Source organism: Mobula hypostoma, chromosome 18, assembly GCF_963921235.1.
Source record: "Mobula hypostoma chromosome 18, sMobHyp1.1, whole genome shotgun sequence".
Taxonomy (NCBI): Eukaryota; Metazoa; Chordata; class Chondrichthyes; order Myliobatiformes; family Myliobatidae; genus Mobula; species Mobula hypostoma.
In genome coordinates this window covers 14389429-14413280 of record NC_086114.1, presented here as the reverse complement: position 1 = coordinate 14413280, position 23852 = coordinate 14389429, and the positions used below count along the sequence as shown (strand labels likewise).

The window sequence follows — 23852 nt, the reverse complement described above, 5'->3', positions numbered from 1 at the left end:
CTCTCTCTCCTTGCTGCTTCCCAGCGACGCTTGGCATCATCTCTTGACCATATTGTCCCCTTTCTCTTTCCACGTGGCATAATTAGGCTGACCATTTTTATTTTATCCTAATTCTGGATAGAAGATACGAAGCAGTAACACCAAAGCCTCCAGGATGCTGATTATTCTTGATGATGTGGTTGGTGCTCTCCTAAATGGACGTGATATAGTCACCGCTGTCCTTTGACTGCAGCAAAGGGTTTGATGGGTGTCTCGAGGTACGTCATTACAATAAGATTTAATTATCTCTTATTGATAGGTCTCAGTTTGACCTGTCCCAATCCTGCACATGCTGATGGTGATTAGCAGAATGTGACCCCTTGAAATAGAGCTGCCCTACCCTTTTGCTCTGGTTGGTGTCACTGCTGAGAGAATCGTGAGTCACTTCTGAGGCTGGCCGTGCGCATGCGTCGTGGTGTCGCGTCACGGTTACCGTCATGGCAGACATCAGCTCTCGGGTGAACGCAGGGCTGTCGATTTTTGGCAAGTGAGCAATTTTATACAAATATATAACCCTGAACTTTGCCTGCATTCTGTAAGTTAGCGCATTTTAAGTCGATTTAGCCAAAAATAGTGCCACTGTAATGCACCATTTGTGCTAATTGGAGGTCACAAACAGACAAACAGACAGACAGAGCATGAGAGTTTTAGTAGTATATAGATAATGTCTTGCAAGCAACATATTCTCACATTTCTTTTTGCATTTGCTTCTAGTTCTGGTTTTTCTGTTTTAATTTTCATGGGCTTCTTCAAAGAACACTCTGCAGATAATTAGGATCTTATTGTACACCAGACCTAGTTGGTAACATGGTTCATTATCTAACACAATGGGTCAAAAAAACCTGCACTTCGGCTCCACCTGTCTTTGTTCTTGTTTATCACTGAAAATGTGGCCTGAGCAGCTCAAAAATGATTTGCATTTTTTTAATGTCTTGTTGACCTCAGGATATTTTTCAGAAATGAGGCTTCTGATTTTCGAAAGCATTGATTTCAGCCTCTGAAGTCACGTGAGAACATCCTTAAGGAGAATGAACTCATGGAAGCCATCCAGACCAGATGGGGTACCTGGCCAAGTACTAAAGACCTGAACAACAGGAATTCTGCAGATGCTGGAAATTCAAGCAACACACATCAAAGTTGCTGGTGAACGCAGCAGGCCAGGCAGCATCTCTAGGAAGAGGCGCAGTCAACGTTTCAGGCCGAGACCCTTCGTGACGAAGGGTCTCGGCCTGAAACGTCGACTGCGCCTCTTCCTAGAGATGCTGCCTGGCCTGCTGCGTTCACCAGCAACTTTGATGTGTGTTACTAAAGACCTGTGCTGATCAACTGTCTGGAGTATTTTCTGAGATCTTTAACCTCTCACTTCAGCAGTCTGAGGTACCCACTTGCTTCAAGCAGGCTTCAATTATACCAGTGCCTAAGAAGAACCTGGTAACCTGCCTCAATGCCTATCATCCAGTAGTACTTACATCCACAGTGATGAATTGTTTTGACAATTTGGTGAGGAAACATCAACTCCTGCCTGAGAAGCCACTTGAATCCATTCCAGTTTGCCTACCGGTCCATGGCAAATGCCATCTCATTGGCTCTTCATTCAAGCTTAGAACATCTGGACAGAAAAGATGCATGAATCAGGATGCTTGTTATCGATTACAGTTTGGCATTCAATACTGCCACACCCTGAAAACTAATCAATAAGCTTCAAGATACTGGACTCAATACTTCCTTGTGCAGTTGGGTCCTCAATTTCCTCACTGCAGACCCCAATCAGTTTGGATTGGCAACAGCATCTTCTCCACAATCTCCATCAGCACAGATGCACCACAAAGTTGTGTACTTAGCCCCCTGCTCTGCTCACTTTATACTTAAGACTGTGAGGCTAAGCATAGCCTGAATGCCATATTTAAGTTTGCTGATGATACTACTGTCATTGGCCAAATCAGAGGTGGTGAAGAATCAGTATATAGGAGGGAGATTGAAAATCTGGCCGAGTGGTGCCACAGGAACAACCTCTCACTCAAATGTCAGCAAGACCAAGGAGCTGATTATTATAGGAGGAGGAAATCAGAGGTCCATGAGCCAGTCCTCATCGGAGAATTAGTGGTGGAGAGGGTCAGCAACTTTAAATTCCTCAATGTTATCAGTTCAGAGGACCAGTCCTGGACCTAGCATGTGTGCACAATTATGAATAAAGCACTGCAGCACTTCTACTTCCTTTGGCATGACTTCTAAAACTTTGCCAAAGTTCTATAGATGTATGGTGGAAAGTATATTGACTGAGTGCATCAGAACCTGGTATGGAAACACCAATGGCCTTGAACAGAAAATCCTATAAAAAGAAGTGGATATGGCCCAGTCCATCATAGGTAAAGCCCTTGCCACCAGTGAACACATCTACATGGAGCATTGTTGTAGGAAAGCAACAATAGTGACCCCCCCCCCCATTCAATTTAAGCTCTCTTCTCACTACTGCCGAAGAAGTTGGAAGAAGAGCCTCAGGACTCACACAACCAGGTTCAAGATCAGTAATTATCCCTTAACTATTAGGTTCTGAACCACAAGGGATAACTTCACTGAACTTTACCTGCCGTGTGCCTCGCCCCCACTGAACTGCTCCCAGAATCTATGGACTCACTTTTAAGGACTCTTCATCTCATGTTGTCAGTATTTATTGTTTTTTTATTTTTATGTTTGCACAGTTTATCTCTTACATGTTGGCTGTCTGCCCTGTTGGTGTGGTTTTTCATTGATTCTATTTTGGTTATTGGAATTATTGAGTAATGTTCTGTTTTGTAATTTCAAAACATTAAACTAATTCAAAGGAGGACTCTGGAGTCTGAAATGTGCGTCTAGCTTCGAGTGAGGCACGCTTGTATCACATGGTTGCATGATGACATGTGCAACTCATGTATTTATACATATAATCCAGAATGTATTATTTAAATGAACAAGAATGCTTCATCAAGCTAATATATATATACACACACGATTACTCAAATATTACTTAAATATTAAATACACAACAAATATATCCTATAGAAAATGAATCTCGGGGCTCTATATGGTGAGATATTTGTACTTTGATAATAAATTTACTTTGAACTTTAATTCCCACATTCTCATCTCCATCGTTCCCAGTAAAAATACTCACTTTTGAACTTTGCAACGTCTTTTTATTTTTGCAATTTAATTTCAATTATTTATCCAATATTATCTGTTCCATTTGATTTTCACTTGAAGATTACATCATACATTTAGTGGCAACTGTATCAGAAACAGGAGTGGAACCTAATGGGTTCTATGGCTGCTGGAGCCCATCCACTTTAAGGTTTGAAATGTGTATTCAGAGATGCTGTGCTGCACACCATTGTTGTAAATGTGTGGTTATTTGAGTTACTGTCACCTTCCTAAATCAATCTGGCCATTCTCCTTGGACCTCTCTCATTAACAACCCTTTTTATCCACAGAACTGTCACTCACTGGATGATTTTTGTCTCTCACACCATTTTCTATAAATTTTAAATGTTGTTCTGCGTTAAAATCCCAGGAGATCAGCAGTTTCTGAGATACTTAAACCAGTCTCTCTGGCACCAATGATCATTCCACGGTCATAATCACTTAAATCACATTTCTTTCCCGTTCTGATATTTGAATATCAACTGAACCTCTTGACTAGGTCTGCGTGCTTTTATGCATTGAGTTGCCGCCACTTGATTGGTTGAATAGATATCTTCATTAATGAGCTGGTGTACAGATGATAAAATGGCTAGTGTGTATAGGTAACCCTTTGGTAAGGCTCCCCCTACAATGGATTTGGTCACATGTCACTTCTCCCCATAGCTTGAGTGACTAACAATATGTGGTCCAGCCATAGATTTGCCATTAATTGCTATGAGGTATTTAGGTGCACATGTTCTTTTGTAAATAACATAATCTCCAGTACAAACTTAAATTTTACCATCATCTGGTATAACATTAGGTAAGATTAATCTTTTAAAATAACTTGAATCAGCATTTCCTTGAAACTGCGAAAAGAGTTTATAGTGTGTGGAAATATCTGATATTATTGCTGAAGTATCTGAGAAATTGGTAAACTGGTAAATCATAAAGGTGGTATCCGTTATTAAGCACCCCTTCTACCCAGGATAGAAACATAGAAACAAAGAGAAACCTACAGCACAATACAGGCCCTTCAGCCCACAAAGCTGTGCCGAACATGTCCTTACCTTAGAAATTACCTAGGGTTACTCATAGCCCTCTATTTTTCTAAGCTCCATGTACCTATCCAGGAATCTCTTAAAAGATCCTATCGTATCCGAAAAAATATGCCCTTTCACATCACTCCCAACAGAGAGGAGATACTGGAGCCTGAAGACACACACTCAATGATTTAGAAACAGGTTCTTACCATCTGCCACCAGATATCTGAATGGACATTGAACCCATGAACACTACCTCATTATATTTTGTTCTCTTTTTGTACTACTTGCAGTATATTTTATTCATTGCACTATAGGGCAGCTGCAAAATAAATTATAATGAATTTCAGGTTGATATCTATATGAACTTTGATAATAAATCTGATTATGATTAAAATTGGTTTTAAAAAAGGCAAATTATTCTGATATGTCTAATCACTTGAAGATTCATCAAGTTAATTAAATTGTTCCAGATTTGATGCAAGAGCGACTAGATATGGCAAAATGCTTGGGTGCCTCTGCTATCTTTAAAGTAGAAAAGAACAGCTGCCCTCGGGAGTTGGCTCAGAAGGTGAAGAATGCGCTTTGTGGCATGCCAGATATAACTATTGAGTGTACCGGCGCAGATCAAAGTGTTCAGACTGCTGTCTGTGTGAGTATTAAAGTTATAGGACTGGTACATATATGGTCAAAACTGTACACGATTAGCTATGGGTTACATTCTCCTGACTTATGAATTGGTTATTTTCCTGTTTGCTGAAGTCTACTTGGTCAGTTTTCTACCTGGCAGCAGCTTACCAGTTTAATTTTGACTTGATAACTTGGAACTAAGCTCATCACTCATGGGTTGCTCATTATCACAACCATTGTTCCTTCATTAAAGATCAACTTTAGACCATAAGGCATAGGAACTGAATTAGGCCATTCAGCCTGTTGAGCCTGTTGCACCAGTCCATCATGGCTGATTTATTATCCTTCTCAACATCATTCTCCTGCCTTCTACCCATAACATTTGATGCCCTGACTAATCAAGAACCTATCAACTTCCGCTTTAAATACTAGGTCTATTACCAATTACCAATTATTGGTAAAAGGTCTATTACTCTATTACCAATAACTAGGTCTCTGCAGCTGTCTGTAATGATGATTTTACATCTTCCAATCCTATGTCACCTCCTTCTGATTTGATTTCACATTTTACCAACACAGCCACCCCAACATGGTGCCTAGATGCCTGTCCTTTTGATACAATTTGTATCCTTTGAATGTTAAGCTCCAAGCTATGATCTTCTTTCAGCCACGACTCAGTGAAGCCCACATCGTACTACCCAATCTCTAAATATGCTACAAGAGCATCTACCTTATTCTGTTTAGTGTGTGCATTCAAACATAACACCTTCAGTCCTGTTTTCATCAGCCTTATTTTTTTCTCCCATGTTACACTTCAATTCAGCCCACTGACTGCAATCTTTCTCTATCATCTGCCTGTCCTTCCTCACAGTCTCAATAGATGCTGTATCTGCTTGTATACCAACTGTCCCATCTTTAGCTCTATCACTCTGGGTCCCACCTCCCTGCAAATTAGTTTCAACCCTCCCCAACCTGCCCATAAGCATATTCATGCCCTTGAGTTCAGTTGTAACCTGCCCGTTTTGTACAGGGCGTACCTTTCCCAGAAGAGATCCCAATGATCCAGAATTATGAAACCTTGCTCCCTGCACCACTTCCTCAGCCGTGCATTCATCCACCAAATCATCCTATTCTGACTCTCACTGGTGTATAGTACAGGTAGCAATCCAGAGATTATGACCCTTCAGGTCCTACTTTTCAGCTTTCTACCTATCATCCTATATTCTCTTCAGGTCTGCATCCCCTTTCTTGCCTATGTCATATGTACTCTACATTGGCTGCCTATTCCCTTTCCCTCTCCTGACAGTCACCCACCTACCTACTGCAACTTAGGAGTGACTACCTTCCTGTAGCTCCTATGTATCATAGAAACATAGAAAATAGGTGCAGGAGTAGGCCATTCGGCCCTTCGAGCCTGCACTGCCATTTATTATGATCATGGCTGATCATCCAACTCAGAACGCAGCCTTCCCTCCATACCCCCTGACCCCTGTAGCCACAAGGGCCATATCTAACTCCCTCTTAAACATAGCCAATGAACTGGCCTCAACAGTTTGCTGTGGCAGAGAATTCCACAGATTCACCACTCTCTGTGTGAAGAAGTTTTTCCTAATCTCGGTCCTAAAAGGCTTCCCCTCTATCCTCAAACTGTGACCCCTCGTTCTGGACCTCCCCAACATCGGGAACAATCTTCCCGCATCTAGCCTGTCCAATCCCTTTAGGATCTTATACGTTTCAATCAGATCCCCCCTCAATCTTCTAAATTCCAACGAGTACAAGCCCAGTTCATCCAGTCTTTCTTCATATGAAAGACCTGCCATCCCAGGAATCAATCTGGTGAACCTTCTTTGTACTCCCTCTATGGCAAAGATGTCTTTCCTCAGATTAGGGGACCAAAACTGCACACAATACTCCAGGTGTGGTCTCACCAAGGCCTTGTACAACTGCAGTAGTACCTCCCTGCTCCTGTACTCGAATCCTCTCGCTATAAATGCCAGCATACCGTTCGCCTTTTTCACCGCCTGCTGTACCTGCATGCCCACTTTCAATGACTGGTGTATAATGACACCCAGGTCTCGTTGCACCTCCCCTTTTCCTAATCGGCCACCATTCAGATAATAATCTGTTTTCCTATTTTTGCCACCAAAGTGGATAACTTCACATTTATCCACATTAAATTGCATCTGCCATGAGTTTGCCCACTCACCCAACCTATCCAAGTCACCCTGCATCCTCTTAGCATCCTCCTCACTGCTAACACTGCCACCCAGCTTCGTGTCATCCGCAAACTTGGAGATGCTGCATTTAATTCCCTCATCCAAGTCATTAATATATACTGTAAACAACTGGGGTCCCAGCACTGAGCCTTGCGGTACCCCACTAGTCACCGCCTGCCATTCTGAAAAGGTCCCGTTTATTCCCACTCTTTGCTTCCTGTCTGCTAACCAATTCTCCACCCACACCAATACCTTACCCCCAATACCGTGTGCTTTAAGTTTGCACACTAATCTCCTGTGTGGGACCTTGTCAAAAGCCTTTTGAAAATCCAAATATACCACATCCACTGGTTCTCCCCTATCCACTCTACTAGTTACATCCTCAAAAAATTCTATGAGATTCGTCAGACATGATTTTCCTTTCACAAATCCATGCTGACTTTGTCCGATCATTTCACCGCTTTCCAAATGTGCTGTTATCACATCCTTGATAACTGACTCCAGCAGTTTCCCCACCACCGACGTTAGGCTAACCGGTCTATAATTCCCCGGTTTCTCTCTCCCTCCTTTTTTTAAAAAGTGGGGTTACATTAGCCACCCTCCAATCCTCAGGAACTAGTCCAGAATCTAACGAGTTTTGAAAAATTATCACTAATGCATCCACTATTTCTTGGGCTACTTCCTTAAGCACTCTGGGATGCAGACCATCTGGCCCTGGGGATTTATCTGCCTTCAATCCCTTCAATTTACCTAACACCACTTCCCTACTAACATGTATTTCACTCAGTTCCTCCATCTCACTGGACCCTCTGTCCCTTACTATTTCTGGAAGATTATTTATGTCCTCCTTAGTGAAGACAGAACCAAAGTAATTATTCAATTGGTCTGCCATGTCCTTGCTCCCCATAATCAATTCACCTGTTTCTGTCTGCAGGGGACCTACATTTGTCTTTATCAGTCTTTTCCTTTTTACATATCTATAAAAGCTTTTACAGTCCATTTTTATGTTCTCTGCCAGTTTTCTCTCATAATCTTTTTCCCCTTCCTAATTAAGCCCTTTGTCCTCCTCTGCTGAACTCTGAATTTCTCCCAGTCCTCAGGTGAGCCACTTTCTCTGGCTAATTTGTATGCTACTTCTTTGGAATTGATACTATCCCTAATTTCTCTTGTCAGCCACGGGTGCACTACCTTCCTTGATTTATTCTTTTGCCAAACTGGGATGAACAATTGTTGTAGTTCATCCATGCAACCTTTAAATGCTTGCCATTGCATATCCACGGTCAATCCTTTAAGTGTCATTTGCCAGTCTATCTTAGCTAATTCACGTCTCATACCTTCAAAGTTACCCCTCTTTAAGTTCAGAACCCTTGTTTCTGAATTAACTATGTCACTCTCCATGTTAATGAAGAATTCCACCATATTATGGTCACTCTTACCCAAGGGGCCTTTCACGACAAGATCGCTAATTAACCCTTCCTCATTGCTCAAAACCCAGTCCAGAATAGCCTGCTCTCTAGTTGGTTCCTCGACATGTTGGTTCAAAAAACCATCCCGCATACATTCCAAGAAATCCTCTTCCTCAGCACCTTTACCAATTTGGTTCACCCAGTCTACATGTAGATTGAAGTCACCCATTATAACTGCTGTTCCTTTATTGCACACATTTCTAATTTCCTGTTTAATACCATCTCCGACCTCACTACTACTGTTAGGTGGCCTGTACACAACTCCCACCAGCGTCTTCTGCCCCTTAGTGTTACGCAGCTCTACCCATATCGATTCCACATCTTCCCGGCTTATGTCCTTCCTTTCTATTGCGTTAATCTCTTTTTTAACCAGCAACACCACCCCACCTCCCCTTCCTTCATGTCTATCCCTCCTGAATATTGAATATCCCTGAACGTTGAGCTCCCATCCCTGGTCACCCTGGAGCCATGTCTCTGTGATCCCAACTATATCATAATCATTAATAACAATCTGCACTTCCAATTCATCCACCTTATTACGAATGCTCCTTGCATTGACACATAAAGCCTTCAGGCGCTCTTTTACAACTCTCTTAGCCCTTTTTAATGCTTTCCCTGGATTTGTCGGCCTGCCACTTTTACTTTTCTCCTTTGTACTTTTTGCTTCTACGCTCACTTTACACCCCTCTGTCTCTCTGCACTGGTTCCCATCCCTCTGTTGTGAACTAACCTCCTCACGCCTAGCCTCTTTAATTTGATTCCCACCCCCCACATTCCCCTATATGAGCCGAAGATCATCCAGCTGCAGCTCCAGTTCCTTAACACAGTCTCTTAAGAAGCTGCAGCGCAGTGCACTTTGTGCATAAAGAGCATACCACTAATCCTGGATCCATTCTCAACGCACTAGCTATGTGCTAATAGAAAAAGAAAGAGGGAAAAAGCTTAGTAGAAACCGACTTGGAGCTTCTCTGCTCTCACCAAAGCCTCTGTTCGTCAAATACACTTAGATGTATTAGGAACTTGCTGCAGTGTTTTAGTCAGATTGCAACACGCAACAAAAAAAAACAACACTCAACAGTTGTAAAGGATAAATAACTTTATTTTTTATATAATTAGAAGTTAAAATATGGAATAAAATATGCATAAATGCAAATGCATTTACAATGTAAATAGCATAAAAAGTGGTTTAAAGTGTTTTAAAAGTGAAAAAGGATCTAGTGCTTTAAAGTGGTTTAAAGGCAGATACAATAAGAGCATTTAGTAAAGTCTTGTATAACAGAAAAATAGAGGGCTATGCAAGAGGGAATGGTTTGATCGATCTTAGAGTAGGTTAAAAGGTTGACACAACATTGTGGGCCAAAGGGTCTGAAATATGCTGTTATGTTTTATGATTGCAGTGCAGTGATGCGGTAATAAAGTGGAGCTTTTGGAAAAGTTTGCAGGGTTATCTTCTGGGATTCTCTAATGATAAAATTTGATATCATAGTTGTGCTGCCACTATTTATACTTTATTGTTGCCAAACAATTGATACTAGAACGTACAATCAACACAGCGATATTTGATTCTGCGCTTCCCGCTCCCTGGAGTACAAATCGATAGTAAATATTAAAAATTTAAATTATAAATCATAAATAGAAAATTTCCATCTTGAAGGACTATTTGGTGAGCCACTAAATATCCTGGGGTCTCCCACCAATGTATTCTTGGCACATTTACTGTTTCTCCATACTGGCTTGTTACAACATCATCTAAAAACACATTGTCTGTTTTATCACAAAGCCTAATGATATCAAGGTCCATCTTGCCATTTAATTTGAACCTCTTAGCTGTACCTAAAATGTCAAACTGCTTTCTGACACTTGGAATTAGATGAGCTGAAACTTCCTCTACTTTGGTTCCCAACAGACTTTTTCCAACCACTGACTTTGGCCATTTACCCTGTAATTGTTGCTTCAGATCATATATCCATGTTGTGGTTATACATTATAATCTGCTTCCCAATTTCTGTCAATTTTTCCCTCATTGACCTTAAAAAGTAAACATGGTTGTAAGCAGTAAATTCCAAATATTATGTACATTCAGGTACAGAAGGTACCTCTTGTACCTAATAAAGTGACCAGCTAGTGTGTACTTTCATGGTCTCCTGCTACTGTAGCACATCTACTTCAAGGTTTGATGTACAGTGCAGTTAGAGATACTCTTCTGCACACCACTGTTGTAATGTGTGGTTAATTGAATTACTGTTGCCTTTCTGTCAGCTTGAATCAGAATGTCCATCCTCCTCTGACCTCTCTCATTAAAAAAGCATTTTCACCAACAGAACTGCCATTCACTGGATGTTTTTATGTCTAGAGACTGTTGTGCATGAAAATCCCTGAGATATTCAAATCACTCCGTCTGGTACCAACAATCATTCCATGGTCAAAGTCACCTAGATCCCATTTCTTCCCCATTCTAATACTTGGTGTGAAAAACAACTGAACCTCTCGACCCGTCCGCATGCTGTCTGCTTTTATGCCTTAAGTTGCAGGCACCTCACTGGCTGATTAGATATTTACATTAATGAGCAGGTGTACAGGTGTCTCAATAAACTGGTACTGAGTATACAGTATAGTTTTAGAAGCAGTTTTAAGGTGCTGGGTGCCAACATCTCTGAAACTCTATCCTGGGCTCATCATATTAATGAAATTACGAAGAAGACACATCAGCAGCTATGTTTCATTAGGAGTTTGAGGAGATATGGTATGTCACCACACACCAATGTTCCCTCTAAAGTGTGCACATGTGTGTACACACACACACACACACACAATTGGCATGTTAAGTATATTTCATGATCATACACAATCACATTTTCTATTCAGGTTTCTGATGTGGACAGTGTTGACAACGTGGAGTTTGCAGTGATTTGTCTGCATTTAGAACTGGCTTCCTTATTCTGTTTTCATTTAAAAAGTTATTCAGTGTGCACATGTTGTTGTCATTGGGCAAAAAATTGCACAAAATTTTTGCACACACTGGTCATTACCAATTAGAGGGAATGTTGCCATAGGCTCTAGCAAATTTCCACAGATATACCATGGAGAGCATTGTAACTGGTTGCATCACCGCCTAGTATGGAGGAGCAACTGCACAAGATTGGAAAAAGCTGAACAGCATTGTAGACTCAGCCAGCTCCATCATGTGCACTGGCCTCCCCAGCATTGAGGATATTTTCAAAAGGTGATGCCTCAAGAAGGCAGCATCTATCATTAAGGACCCCCATCACCCAGGGTGTGCTTGTTTCTTATTATTTACCATCAAAGAGTAGGTACAAGAGCCTGAAGACACAGCTTCTTCCCCTCCGCCATCAAATTTCTGAATGGACAACGACTATTTTTGGTCTCTCTTTGCATTACTTATTTGATTTAATTTTTAATATACATTTCTTATTATAATTATAGTAATTATTATATATTGCACTATAGTGCTGCCACAGAACAACAAATTTCATGACATACGTCAGTGATATTAAACCTGATTTTGATTCTAAATTAAGAAATGTTTCTTATTCTGAGTTCTTGCCCCTTTTTTTCAGGCTACTAAGCCGGGAGGAGTATTAGTTATGGTTGGCATGGGCTCATCATCTATAAATACCCCTATGTTAACTGCAATAACCCGGGAGCTGGACATACGAGGAGTTTTCAGATTCTGCAACACGTAGGTACCAAAGAAAATATAGATGATATACAATAAAATAAGTATTCACACATTTTGTAGCCAATGGCTTTTGCTGTAATATTTAGAATTACAGAGGATTTTATTTGCGGATGTTTCTGGTTCTCTCAAGTTTCTTCCTTTTTTTTTATTTTATCTTATCAACGTATTTTTCTATACTATCCTCCCTTTTGTGTTAATCTCCGTTTTATTACATGCAAATTTTTTTACAGTTCCTCAGTCTCTCGTGTTTCATGTTCTCTATACACTCTGGGCAAACAATTTTCCCCCGAATACCTTCATGAGTTAATTACCCAGTTTCACGCTCTTTTCAAGTGGAATTTTTTCTAGATCTTAAATCACGTAACCAATTTAATTCACACACAGTGTGACATTAGATTTAAGTTATCATTTCATTATCATGGGTAGTGTTTAAAGTGCATCAATGGATTAGACCAACTATAAAGCATTTTTTTTGAAAACTGAGAGTTAATGCTGTGGATTCTCTATCTACTTATCACATGGAAATATTTATTTGAGTTTTTAATAAACTTATTACTGTAATATTTAAAATTACAAGCCTATTATTTGACTGAGGGGATTAAGGCCATTAGACATTGGAGCAAAATGAGGTCATTCAGCCCATCAAGTCTCTCCACAATTCCATCATTGCTGATTTATTATCCCTCTCAACCCCATTCTCCTCCTCTTCCCCATAACTTTTGACACGCTTACTAATCAAGAATCTACCAGCCTCCACTTTAAATATATCCAATGACTTGGCCTCTACAGCCATCAGTGACATTAAACTCCACAGATTCACCACCTTCTGGCTAAAGAAATTCCTCCTCATCTCTGTTCCAAAGGACCATCTTTCTATTCTAAGGATGCAATGTCTAGTCCAAGACTCTACCTCCATTGGAAACATCCCCTCCGTGTCTACTCTGCAGGGTACCACCACCTTGAGAACCTGAGTGTGATGCCGCCTGCAGCTTTGCTTCTGGTAGATCACCCATGGCTGTAAGGTCAGGGAGGAGGATCCAGACGAAGCGCAGTCTAACCAAGACCTCAATGGCGGAGCAGGTAGAAGATGGCGGTAAATTAGAGTGTCCGGAATCTCGGAACTATGAGGACCACCACAGCAGCTGCGAAGGAGGAAGGGGGACACTGCAGCAGAAGATGCCCCCCCCCAATCATCTTGATCTCCATGCCATTTGATTCTGGCTCTTTCTCTGTCAAGAACCATGTGGTGGCTGCTTGTGCATCAATCTCCCCACATTAAAAGACCTCACGCACAGGAATTTCCCCTGATTTGGTAACACTGGACAATAATTTTTTTCAAAAGTGTTGCTTCCTCAGAACTTTTTTTTGTTTATGATAGACTGCTTGAAGATGAACACAAATATAATTTCAGACTACTTGTATCACGTAGGAATTTGGAGAAACAACAAATTAACTTTTATTGACTACAATGTGTTTAATTGCATAATGGTGCTGATGCTTTGCAATAGATCAACTAAGTTAAAAATATTTTGTTAACATTAATGATTTTCGTTTGTACTCAGTGTCTGAGGCTTCTCGCTTAAGTGTCCAAAAATAATTCGCAAGCATTGATGGATTCCAGCTGCCCTGGTATCTGTTCTCCATGACTGCAATGTCCTGGTGAAACCTTTCACCATGCTTGACACTAACAGCACCAAGATTTGTAGGGCAGAAGTCTAAATGGGAATGCAGAAAATGAATCTTTAGTGACATGTTGCATTTCATGGTTTTATATGCTTGAAGCATGCTTTCAACCAGCTGCATGTAGTTTGGTGCTCTTTAGATGCCGAGAAAAATTTCAACAACTTCCTTGAATGCCTTCCATGTGATTTTCTCCAGTCCCACTAGAAATTCTTCAAATTACCTGTCATTGATGACCTGCTTGATTTGTGGACCAACAAAAATGCTATCCTTAATCTTGGCATCAGTTATTCTGGAAAGCATCTGTTGCAAATATCAAAATCATTCATAGAAATTTTTGTGCCTGGTGATAGCAAATTCCATCCTTACAGTCCTGAACCCAATAATTATTACTGAAACCTGTCCTGCCATGCAGCAGCCACACTGCCTAAACATGCCCAAGCATGCCTGGATAAGATAGGAAACTTTCCAGCTTACATTGTAGGCAACATTTTAATTAACTTGAATTATGAATTGAAATAATAAATATAAGTTTATTTTTAAAAATGGTGCGTGATAGGGAAATTTCATGGTGATTTTCATGATCAGTAGCCCAAAATTCATAAGATACACCTAAAAGGTATTCAGGAAGCAAAATCTTTGTTGTCCAGTGTAATCCAATCAACCAACTTGGAAAAAGCCCTGTAGTGACCAGGAAATGGTGACAAGAGCAGAACAGTGAAGTCTGGGAGCTCCCAGCCACAACCTGGCATACAGGCAATGGGTGTTAGATACAGTCATCTTTCTCTTGGACTGCGGCAGATGGAGCTTTTCAACAGCTGCACCCATGACTGAGCAGCTCTATTCAGGACCCACTCTGCTCACCCCACACGGGGAAGGAGCTAGAAAAGGTGCCCTAAAAATAGCCTGCCTCTTCACTTCTGACTGGATTACCACGTCCAGTGGGATGACAAAACTGCAGTCTGAAACAAAAACATATAAATTTTGGAGCCTGAAATGTGCAGACACTTACGGACAGCAAAATCAGCAATCGTCCTGAAAGACATACTGCCATCATCTCAAGAAAGCTGAAAAGATTCAAAATTGACCTTGCTGCCTTCTGTGAAATGCAGTTGGCTGAGGAGTGACAATTGAAAGAGGGGAAGGGTGGATACACATTTTTCTGGAAGAGGAAATCAACAGATGAATCCAGAATCCATGGAGTTGGATTCACCATAAAGAGCAGCATCTTCAGTCACCTCTCCGAATTGCCAATTGGCAAAAATGAATGTTTCATAACCATGTGCCTTAAGCTCTCTAACAACCAAATGGCTACAGCTGTGAGTGCCTACGCTCCAACCCGAGACTAAGCAGACAATGTTAAGGGGACCTTCTACGCTGGCCCAGACTGCATACTGTCAGATATTCCCAAGGAAGATAAAGTCATTCTTCTTGGAGACTTCAGTTCTAGAGTTGGCAGGGTCCTGGAAAGGCACAATTGGGAAGGAAGGTATTGGCAACATCAATTCCAACTGAGTGCTCTTACTCTCCAAGTACGCTGAGCATGATCTTACCATCACCAACACCCTTTTCCGCCAGAGAAATGAGGTGAAAATTTCATGGATGCATCTCTGTTTAAAGACTTGGCATCTTATAGATGACATCATTGTGCGGAGGAGGGATTGCAGAGAGGTAAAGAATACAAGAGCCGAGATCAGTGCTGATGGTAGCCGTACTGACCATCGGTTTATTCACTCACAAATAACCATCAAAATCACGCGGAAGAGTAGAATGCAAAAGAAGCTGAGCCGTCCCAGAAACAACATCGAGAGCCTAAGATACACAGCGAAGGTACGACATCTTCAGGCTACCCTTTCTAAAAGACTCCCAAAGCAGTATCCGGAGGGCATTGAAGCACACTGGACCACACTGAAGACTACCATCCATGATACTTGAGAAAACATTATTGGATACAAGACCAGGATAAACAAAAATTGGTTTGATGAAAATAACAATGAATTAGAAGAACCAATCAACAACAAAAGGAAAACTTTCTGTGCCTGGCAGAGGGACATCAACTGCAAGGTGAAAAGAGAAGCCCACTCCAAAGCTAAGGCTGTAGTCCAGTGTAGAGCAAGGGAAATAAAGAATCAGTGGTGGACTGAGAGGGCCCTAGAAATACAGCAGCTTGCTGACTCTGGTGATATCAGGGGTTTCTTTATTGCCACCAAAGCAGTATATGGCCCAAACCATCGTGGCCTAAACCCCCTTCACGCCAAAGATGGATACGAGCTGCTAAAGGACAATGGTGCCATCAATTCTCGATGGAAGGAACACTTTCAGGAGCTATTTAATCATAATACCACTGCTGGCATTGAAGTTATCAACCAGCTCCCACAATGACCCATGACGAGGACATGAGTAAGCTTCCTAGTATCAAAGAGGAGCAGACAGCTTACAAGAAATTGAGGAACAACAAGGCTGCTGGGCCTGATGGAATTCCAGCAGCAATCCTCAAGGAAGGTAGTACAGAACTTTTAAATCATACTCATAACCTACTTGTAAAGATCTGGGATGAGGAGAAGATTGCAGCTGAACTCAGGGATATCTTGATACACACTTCAAAAAGGATGACAAAGCTGACTGCAGAAACTATAGAGGCATCTCCCTCCTCACCCAAGTTTTATATTATTGGCTTCCACCTCTGTCAGAAGATCTCCTGACTGAGTCTCAGTGTGGTTTCCGTCTGGCCAGAATAAGATCAGACATGATTTTTACAGCACGTCAATTGCAGAAGAGAGCCCAGGAACAAAATCTCCCACTTTATATGGCCTTCATAGACCTTCCAAAAGCATTTGACTCAGTAAATTGTCCTGCCCATTGGCAAGTACTGTCCAAACTCAGGTGCCCAGAGGAATACCTCAAGATCCTGCAGCTCTTACACAATGATATGAGTACAACAGTCCTCAGCAACAGTGGCTCTGAAACAGCACCTTTTAAGGTTGCGGCCGGGCTCAAATGGGTGCATTATTGTCCCCAACTCTGTCATTTTCATTACAACCATTTTTCGCCTCACAGGCCAAGGCCTCCTACAAGGAGTCCAGATTCTCTATAGGACAGATGGGGGGCTCTTTAACTTTAACAGGATCAAGGCAAAGATCACGGTGTCAACTACTCCCATCATGGAGGTCCAATAGGCAGACGACAACGCCATCATAGCTGAACTTGAGGAGGATCTGCAATGCATAATGGATGCTTTTGCCAGAGCATACAAGCTCCTGGGACTTGATCTAAATATCAAGAAAATCCAAGCCCTGCTCCAGATCAAGCTCCTAAACCTCTAACCATCCAAGCTGACAACATCCCTCTAGAGAACACTGATCATTTCCCATATATTAGCAGCCTTCTTTCTTCAAGAGCCAACATTGACCTTGAAATAAATCGCAGAGCAGGCTGTGCAAGTGGAGTTTTTGCTAGGCTGAGAAAAAGGGTTTTTGAAAATCGGGATATCAAGACCAGCACTAAGCTTCTGGTCTATTAAAGCTATAGTCGTCCGCTCCTTGCTATATAGAGTGGAGTTATGGACAACATACAGCTGGCATATAAAATCCCTGGAAACTTACCATCAAAGGTACCTCCAAAAGATTCTGAGAGTTAACTGGAAGAACAGCCATAGTAACTCCAGCATCCTGGAGGAAGCTAACATTAACTCCATAGCCACAATCGTGATGGGTTGGCCACATCATCCGTATGCCTGATTCCTGCATCCCTAAACAACTCCTGTTCAGCCAACTCAAGGATGCAAAGTGCACTCCTGGAGGGCAGGAAAAGCATTTCAAGAACAATATCAAGTCCCACCAGAGGAAGTGCCACATCAACCAGAATGGATGGGAGAAATTAGCACAGGATAGGAAAAGCTGGAGAAGGATTGTCAGTGAGGGGACTGTACAGCTCGAAGAATACCTTCATTGTACCGCTGAGACTAAGTGGCTTCAATGTAAGGAGAGACTGGGAAAGACCCATCTAGCTACCTCCACCACCACTTCAATGACCTACACCTGCCTACACTGCAATAGGACTTCTGGATCACGGATCGGCCTCTTTAGTCATCTCAAGATCCGCAAGTGATCAGATCAACCACCAGGAGAAGAATCATACTTGATTATGAGTGATTGCTGATGATGATGATGAGACCTTTCAATATTCGATAGGTTTCAGTGAGATTCACCCCTCATCCTTTTAACACCATCAAGTACAGGTCCAGAGACAATTATAAGTTAACCCATTCATCCCGTGAACCTTCTGTGGCCTCTCTTCAATGCCAGCTCATTGTTTCTTAGATAAGGGGCCCAAAACTGCTCACTATACTCCAAGTGCAGTTTGATATTGATTGCCTTATAAAGCCTCAGCATTACATCCTTGCTTTTATATCTGTTCATTTAAATCGTTTCCATTATCTCTGCAGGGGCAAGATGCCATTCTATCCATATATTTCTGCACAAATATTTTTCTTTTGGAGGTGCTGTGGTAATGAACGGTTCATTCACCTTCAAGTTGTACATTCTCCTGACCTGGAAATATGTCACTATACTTTCATTATTGATTCATACAGATTAAATTATTACGCAGTGCACTAAGATAGTACTGTACAAGGTAAAACAATAACAGAATGCAGCATAAAGTGCAACCGCCACCGAGTAAATGTAAAGCAAGCAGACATTAAGGTGCAAATTAATTACAAGGTAGATTGTGAATTTAAGAGTCCATCTTACTGTAATAAGGAACCATTGAATAGTCTTAAATAGTAGGGTAGAAGCTGTCCTGAAGCCTGGTGGTATGTGCTTTCAGGCTTTTGTATTTTCTCCCTGATGGAAGAGGGGAGAGGGGAAAAGAAGGAATGTCTGGAGTGGGGGTCTTTTGATTATACTGGCTGCTTTACCGAGGCAGCAAGAAGTGGAAAGAGTCCGTGTAAGGGAGTTTCCATTTCTGAATTCTGATGGATCATTATCCTGGTAGTCCCCAGAGCACAGGATGCATATGTTCATCACATGATCTCCAGTGGTTTGAAACTCATCATCTTCCTAGGACAATTAAAAATGGGAAATAATGCTGTCATTATCAAAAAATTCAACTTTTTGTAAAGAAATAGAAAAATCTTTGTAAATTCCACCTCATTTTAGTTATCTATGTTAAAAGAAGCCAAAAGTGACCAGTTATTTTCATTTGATTATCAATTCCACTTTGATGGAGGGGGTTACTGCTTCACTCAGATGATGCTGTGAATGTGGAACGAGCTGCTAGCAGAAGTAGTGGATGCAGATTTGAATTCAACATTCAAGAGAAGTTTGGATAAGTACATGGATTGGAGGGCTATGTTCCAGGTGCGGGCCAATGGGACGAGACAGAGTAGCAATTCAGCACAAACTAGATGGGCTGAAGGGCCTGTTTCTGTGCTGTAGTGCTCTGTGACTCTTGCCTTGTACCTCTGCAGGTTATATCTCCAAATATCCATCCATGTACTTTCTGATTGTTCTAAGGATTTCTGACTGACAATGACTGCCAGACACCATTACATATTATGCAAAGGAAGAACAGCACTGTGAACAATAAATATCTAACTTTTCATATTGTCAGTGGGATCTTCTAGGCTCCTGGTATATAAATATCTAATCGTGTGTTTGGGAGTATTCATTCTAATATAGATGAATTAACTGGTGTGTGCATCTTTTCTAAATTCCAGTTACAGTCTTGTAAGAAATCGAACTGTCACTTAACTTTTTTGTTTTGTATCTTAGGTGGCCTACTGCAATTAACATGGTGGCCTCACAAAGAGTAGACGTGAAGCCTTTGATCACACATCGCTTACCTCTGGAACAGGCCGCAGAAGCATTTGAGTTGGTGAAGAAAGGTGCAGCTCTGAAAGTGATTATGTTGTGTGAGGAGCAGCAGAAGCAGCAGGAGGGAAAGACACTGGAACAATGCCGACAGCAATGTCAGCAGCTGCTACTGCAGTGTCAACAGCAGTGCCAACAACTGAAAGACCAGTGTGAAACCGGCCGCTCCTGAGTGTGCTTGTGCTCTTACGTTCAATATGAAGTGACAGGCCTCAAAGACTGTTTTCACCAATTAACAACTGTCCCAAGTCTGTAATAAACACACTGAATGATAGCATTTGTCTATGAATTATTTGGAAAAGTTATGATTTCCTCTCATTTTTTTTGTGTGTAGCAGTAGGTTGCACTTGTGTATATTAGCTTTTTAATATGTTAATCCTGCAGCATTTTAACAGGACTGATAACAGTGAAAATTTGAGCCAGAGAGAAGTTAGTCAATGGACTAATCCTAGTAAAGAAAATTAAACTAGATGCCAGAAAGAAACGTCGACTGTACCTCTTCCTAGAGATGCTGCCTGGCCTGCTGCGTTCACCAGCAACTTTGATGTGTGTTGCTTGAATTTCCAGCATCTGCAGAATTCCTCATGTTTATGCCAGAAAGAAAAAAGGGGTTTGAGAGGACTGAACCAGATAATACATTAACAAAAGGGGGCCACATATTGCAGATACTGAAAATCTGAAATGATGCTGAAAGCATTCTTTCTTTTTTCCAAGAGTCCTAATGAAGGGTCTCGACCTGCAACCTCATCTGTTTATTCCTCTCCATAGTTGCTGCTTCATCTTCTGATGTCCTACAGCCAAGTAAATATTTTTGACCTGCAAGCACTGTTGAAATGTAGAAACATAACATCCAATCTGTGCACTTCAGATGTTCAATACCTGCAGTTTGATTTTCATATAATTCCTAATAAATAGGGATTTCATTCAGCAGTTACTAAGCTGGCTGAAGACAAAGAGACGACAGATGCTGGAATATGGATCAAAAAAAGGAACTTAGTAGCGGAGCAGCATCTGTGAGGGGGGATAACAGTTGTTGACACTGTATTAAAACTGCATCTGACTGAGATTGGGAAGAGGAGATAGCCAGCATAAAGAGGAGAGAGGGAGGGGTGAGATAGGCCAGCGGGTGATAGGTAGATTGAGGGGCATGGAGGATGAAGGGGCAGACAGAGCCAGGTAGGGAGTGGAGTGGAATGAATGGAGTTGGGAGACAAAGGCAAGTAGGTGACGGGGAAGCTAAGAGAAAAAGGCAAATGGAAATCTCTGTTGGTACAAGAGGCTGAAGATCAAAACAACTACTGGAATGTGATAAGCAGAAATACAAAGGCAACCAGTACTGATATCTGATAAGTACGGAAGGTGATAATCAGAAGCGTTAGGGAAGAGGTTGTGCCATTCCTTCTCAAAGTTTCTTCCAAGAAACTTTCAAGATGAGCATATTCATTCCTGAACATTTGAAGTGTCCTTTTACAAAGATATAAAGTACTACGGCACAGAAACAGGCTCTTCAGCCTACCTAGTCATGCCAGTTGGTCTTCTGCCTAGTCTCATCTACTAGCACCTGGAGTATATCTCTCTAAACCCCTCCCATCCATGCACATATCTAAAATTCTCTTAAATGTTACAATTGAATCAACATCTACCACTTATATTGGCAGCTCATTCCACACTCGCATTACTCTTTGAGTGAAGATTCCTTTGAGATGCCCCTTAAATATTTCATCTTTCACCCTAAACCTATGACTTTCAGTCTACTCTCACTGAAAATTATGGGAAAAAGCTGGCATGCAGTCACCCTATCTATACCCCTACTAATTTTCTATATTTATAAAAGATCTCCCCTCATTCTTCAGCCTGGTGCGGACACACGCATTCTCCGCCCCCCCCCCCGGAGAATACCCGGAGCAAGCAAGGCTGACCCCAGCATGGACTTGGAGCTGGTGCACTTCTCCACCCTGGTGTGAGCCCAGACCGGACCAGACCCCCTTAAGATGTGTCCAACACCAGTCAAAGCTAAGGTTTTTTTTTGTAGTGGATACATGGAATGCCCTGTTAGGGCTGGTGGTAGAGGGAGATACATTAGGGAGAGTTAAGAGACTCTTACTTAGATAGACACATGGATGATAGAAAAAATCTGGGGGGAAGAAGGGCTAGATTAATAATAGAGTAGCTTAAAAGGCCTACAGAACATCTTAGGCCAATGGATTTGTATTGTTCTGCATTTTCCTATGCTCTGTAGAGGGAAATACAGGCATCCGTTAGTCTTGTGAGATCATGGATTTGCACCTTGGAAGGTTTCCAGGGTGCAGGCCTGGGCAAGGTTGTATGGAAGACGAGCAGTTGCCCATGCTGCAAATCTCCCCTCTCCACGCCACTGATGTTGTCCAAGGGAGGGACCCATACAGCTTGGCAGCAGTGTCGTCGCAGAGCAATGTGTGGTTAAGTGCCTTGCTCAAGGACACAACACACTGCCTCAGCTGAGGATCGAACTAACGACCTTCAGATCACTAGACCGACGCCTTAACCACCTGGCCACGCGCCAACACAAATAGACGATCGCTATTTTGGGTGGAAACCCTTCATCTGGACTGAAAGTATATAGAGAAGAAAGTCACCATAAAGAACTGAGATGTAGGGATGGAACAAGAGCTGATAAGTGATTACTAATGGGTGGAAGAGAGACCCTAATGATCCTCTTAGCAGTCCTCACACTTCTTTGTAAGAAAGCGATTAGATGCCTTGCAATTCCTGTACCAGATGGTGACGTAGCTGTTCAGGGCACTCTCAATGGTGTTCCTGTTAAAATTGGTTAGAAGGGAGGAGGGGAGCATCACTCATCTCAATCTCTTCGAGAACTGGAGACACTGCTGTGCTTTCTTGACCAAAGAAGTGGTGTACAGAGACCAGGTGAGATCATTCATTATGTGCATACCGAGAAACCTGAGAGTGCATATACTGTAGCTCTCTCCGTGGTGGAGGCGTGTACGTGCAGTGGAGTGGTCAGCCTGCACCTTCGTAAAGTCCACAATCATCTCTTTGATCTTGTCCATGTTGAGACTCAAGTTAGTGTACTTGCAACATTCTCCTCTCTGTCCAGTGACACCTCACCTTATGGTATATGTGCAGTCATGTCACATGTTATGAGTAATGGAAGTGAACACCCCATAGCTTTTGCATCACGTTCCCTTATCGCTGCAGAGAAAAATTATACACAGATTGACAAGGAGACCTTGAGTCGGGGCTGGGGTTTAAAATGTTTTAATCAGTACTTGTATGGGAGAGAGTTTATTCTCATTACTGATTACCCTCACTAGTGGTTCTGTGGATTTTTAATCCTCAGAAGGGTGTTCCATGAACAGCAGCAACGCAAATGCAGAGATGGGCTCTGCTTCTTGGAGGACACAATTACAAGACTGAATTCAAAAGGAGGATTAATCATGGAAATGCTGATGGATTGTCCCATTTGCTCACGGACAAGGAAGTACTGCAAAAATTTACAAAAAAAGACACACCTTTTGATGTATTCTGTCTAACGCAAATCGAAAGTCTCTCTATTACGGCAGAGATGATCCAAAGGTACACCAGAAAAGACCCAACATTGTCACAAGTCTCCATGGCCACCCAAAATGGTTGGAATGTGCAGCAGAAACTGCAGTTTCCCCATTTTTACCAGCACTGAGATGAGCTTGCCCTTGGTGGAGATTGAGAGTTGTACCATCCAACCTGAGAGCTAAAGTGTTGCAGGAGCTACATGCTGGCTATCTAAGCATGGTTAAAATGAAAGTGTTAGCTTGAAGCTTTGCCTGGTGACCTGGGATAGATCGGCAGATCGAGCAGCTTGCCGTACACTGTATGGGATGCCACCATGTTCAGAAGATGCCAAGAGCAGCACCTCTCCATCCCTGGGAATGGCCTGCATTGTCCTGCAGAGGATTCATGGGGATTTGGCTGACTTTTCATGGGCACGAATTTCTTGGTAGCAGTGGATTCAGCTACAAAGTGGCCAAAAATGTTCCCAGTAGCCTCCACTACAGCCTCGCACTCTGTTG

The 23852-nt window shown here is 41.9% G+C and overlaps 1 protein-coding gene and 1 long non-coding RNA gene across 3 annotated transcripts in view; one reads left to right on the top strand and one right to left on the bottom strand.

Annotated features, from left to right (window-relative positions):
• LOC134358352 (sorbitol dehydrogenase-like) overlaps positions 1 to 20227 on the top strand; it is a 97495-nt gene extending 77268 nt beyond the window's left edge. For both annotated transcript variants that reach the window (XM_063070478.1, XM_063070480.1), the window contains exons 7-9: positions 4712 to 4890; positions 12129 to 12250; positions 19705 to 20227. In XM_063070478.1, coding sequence (XP_062926548.1) covers positions 4712 to 4890; positions 12129 to 12250; positions 19705 to 19975 — 572 coding nt within the window. In that variant the 3' untranslated portion in view covers positions 19976 to 20227. The remainder of the gene's footprint in view (positions 1 to 4711; positions 4891 to 12128; positions 12251 to 19704) is intronic.
• On the bottom strand, positions 13717 to 19895 carry LOC134358354 (uncharacterized). The gene is made up of 3 exons (XR_010020866.1): positions 19776 to 19895; positions 18682 to 18990; positions 13717 to 13965 (listed from the first exon to the last, which is right to left on the bottom strand). It is a non-coding gene; the product is annotated as an uncharacterized LOC134358354 (long non-coding RNA).
• Positions 20228 to 23852: the final 3625 nt, after the last annotated feature.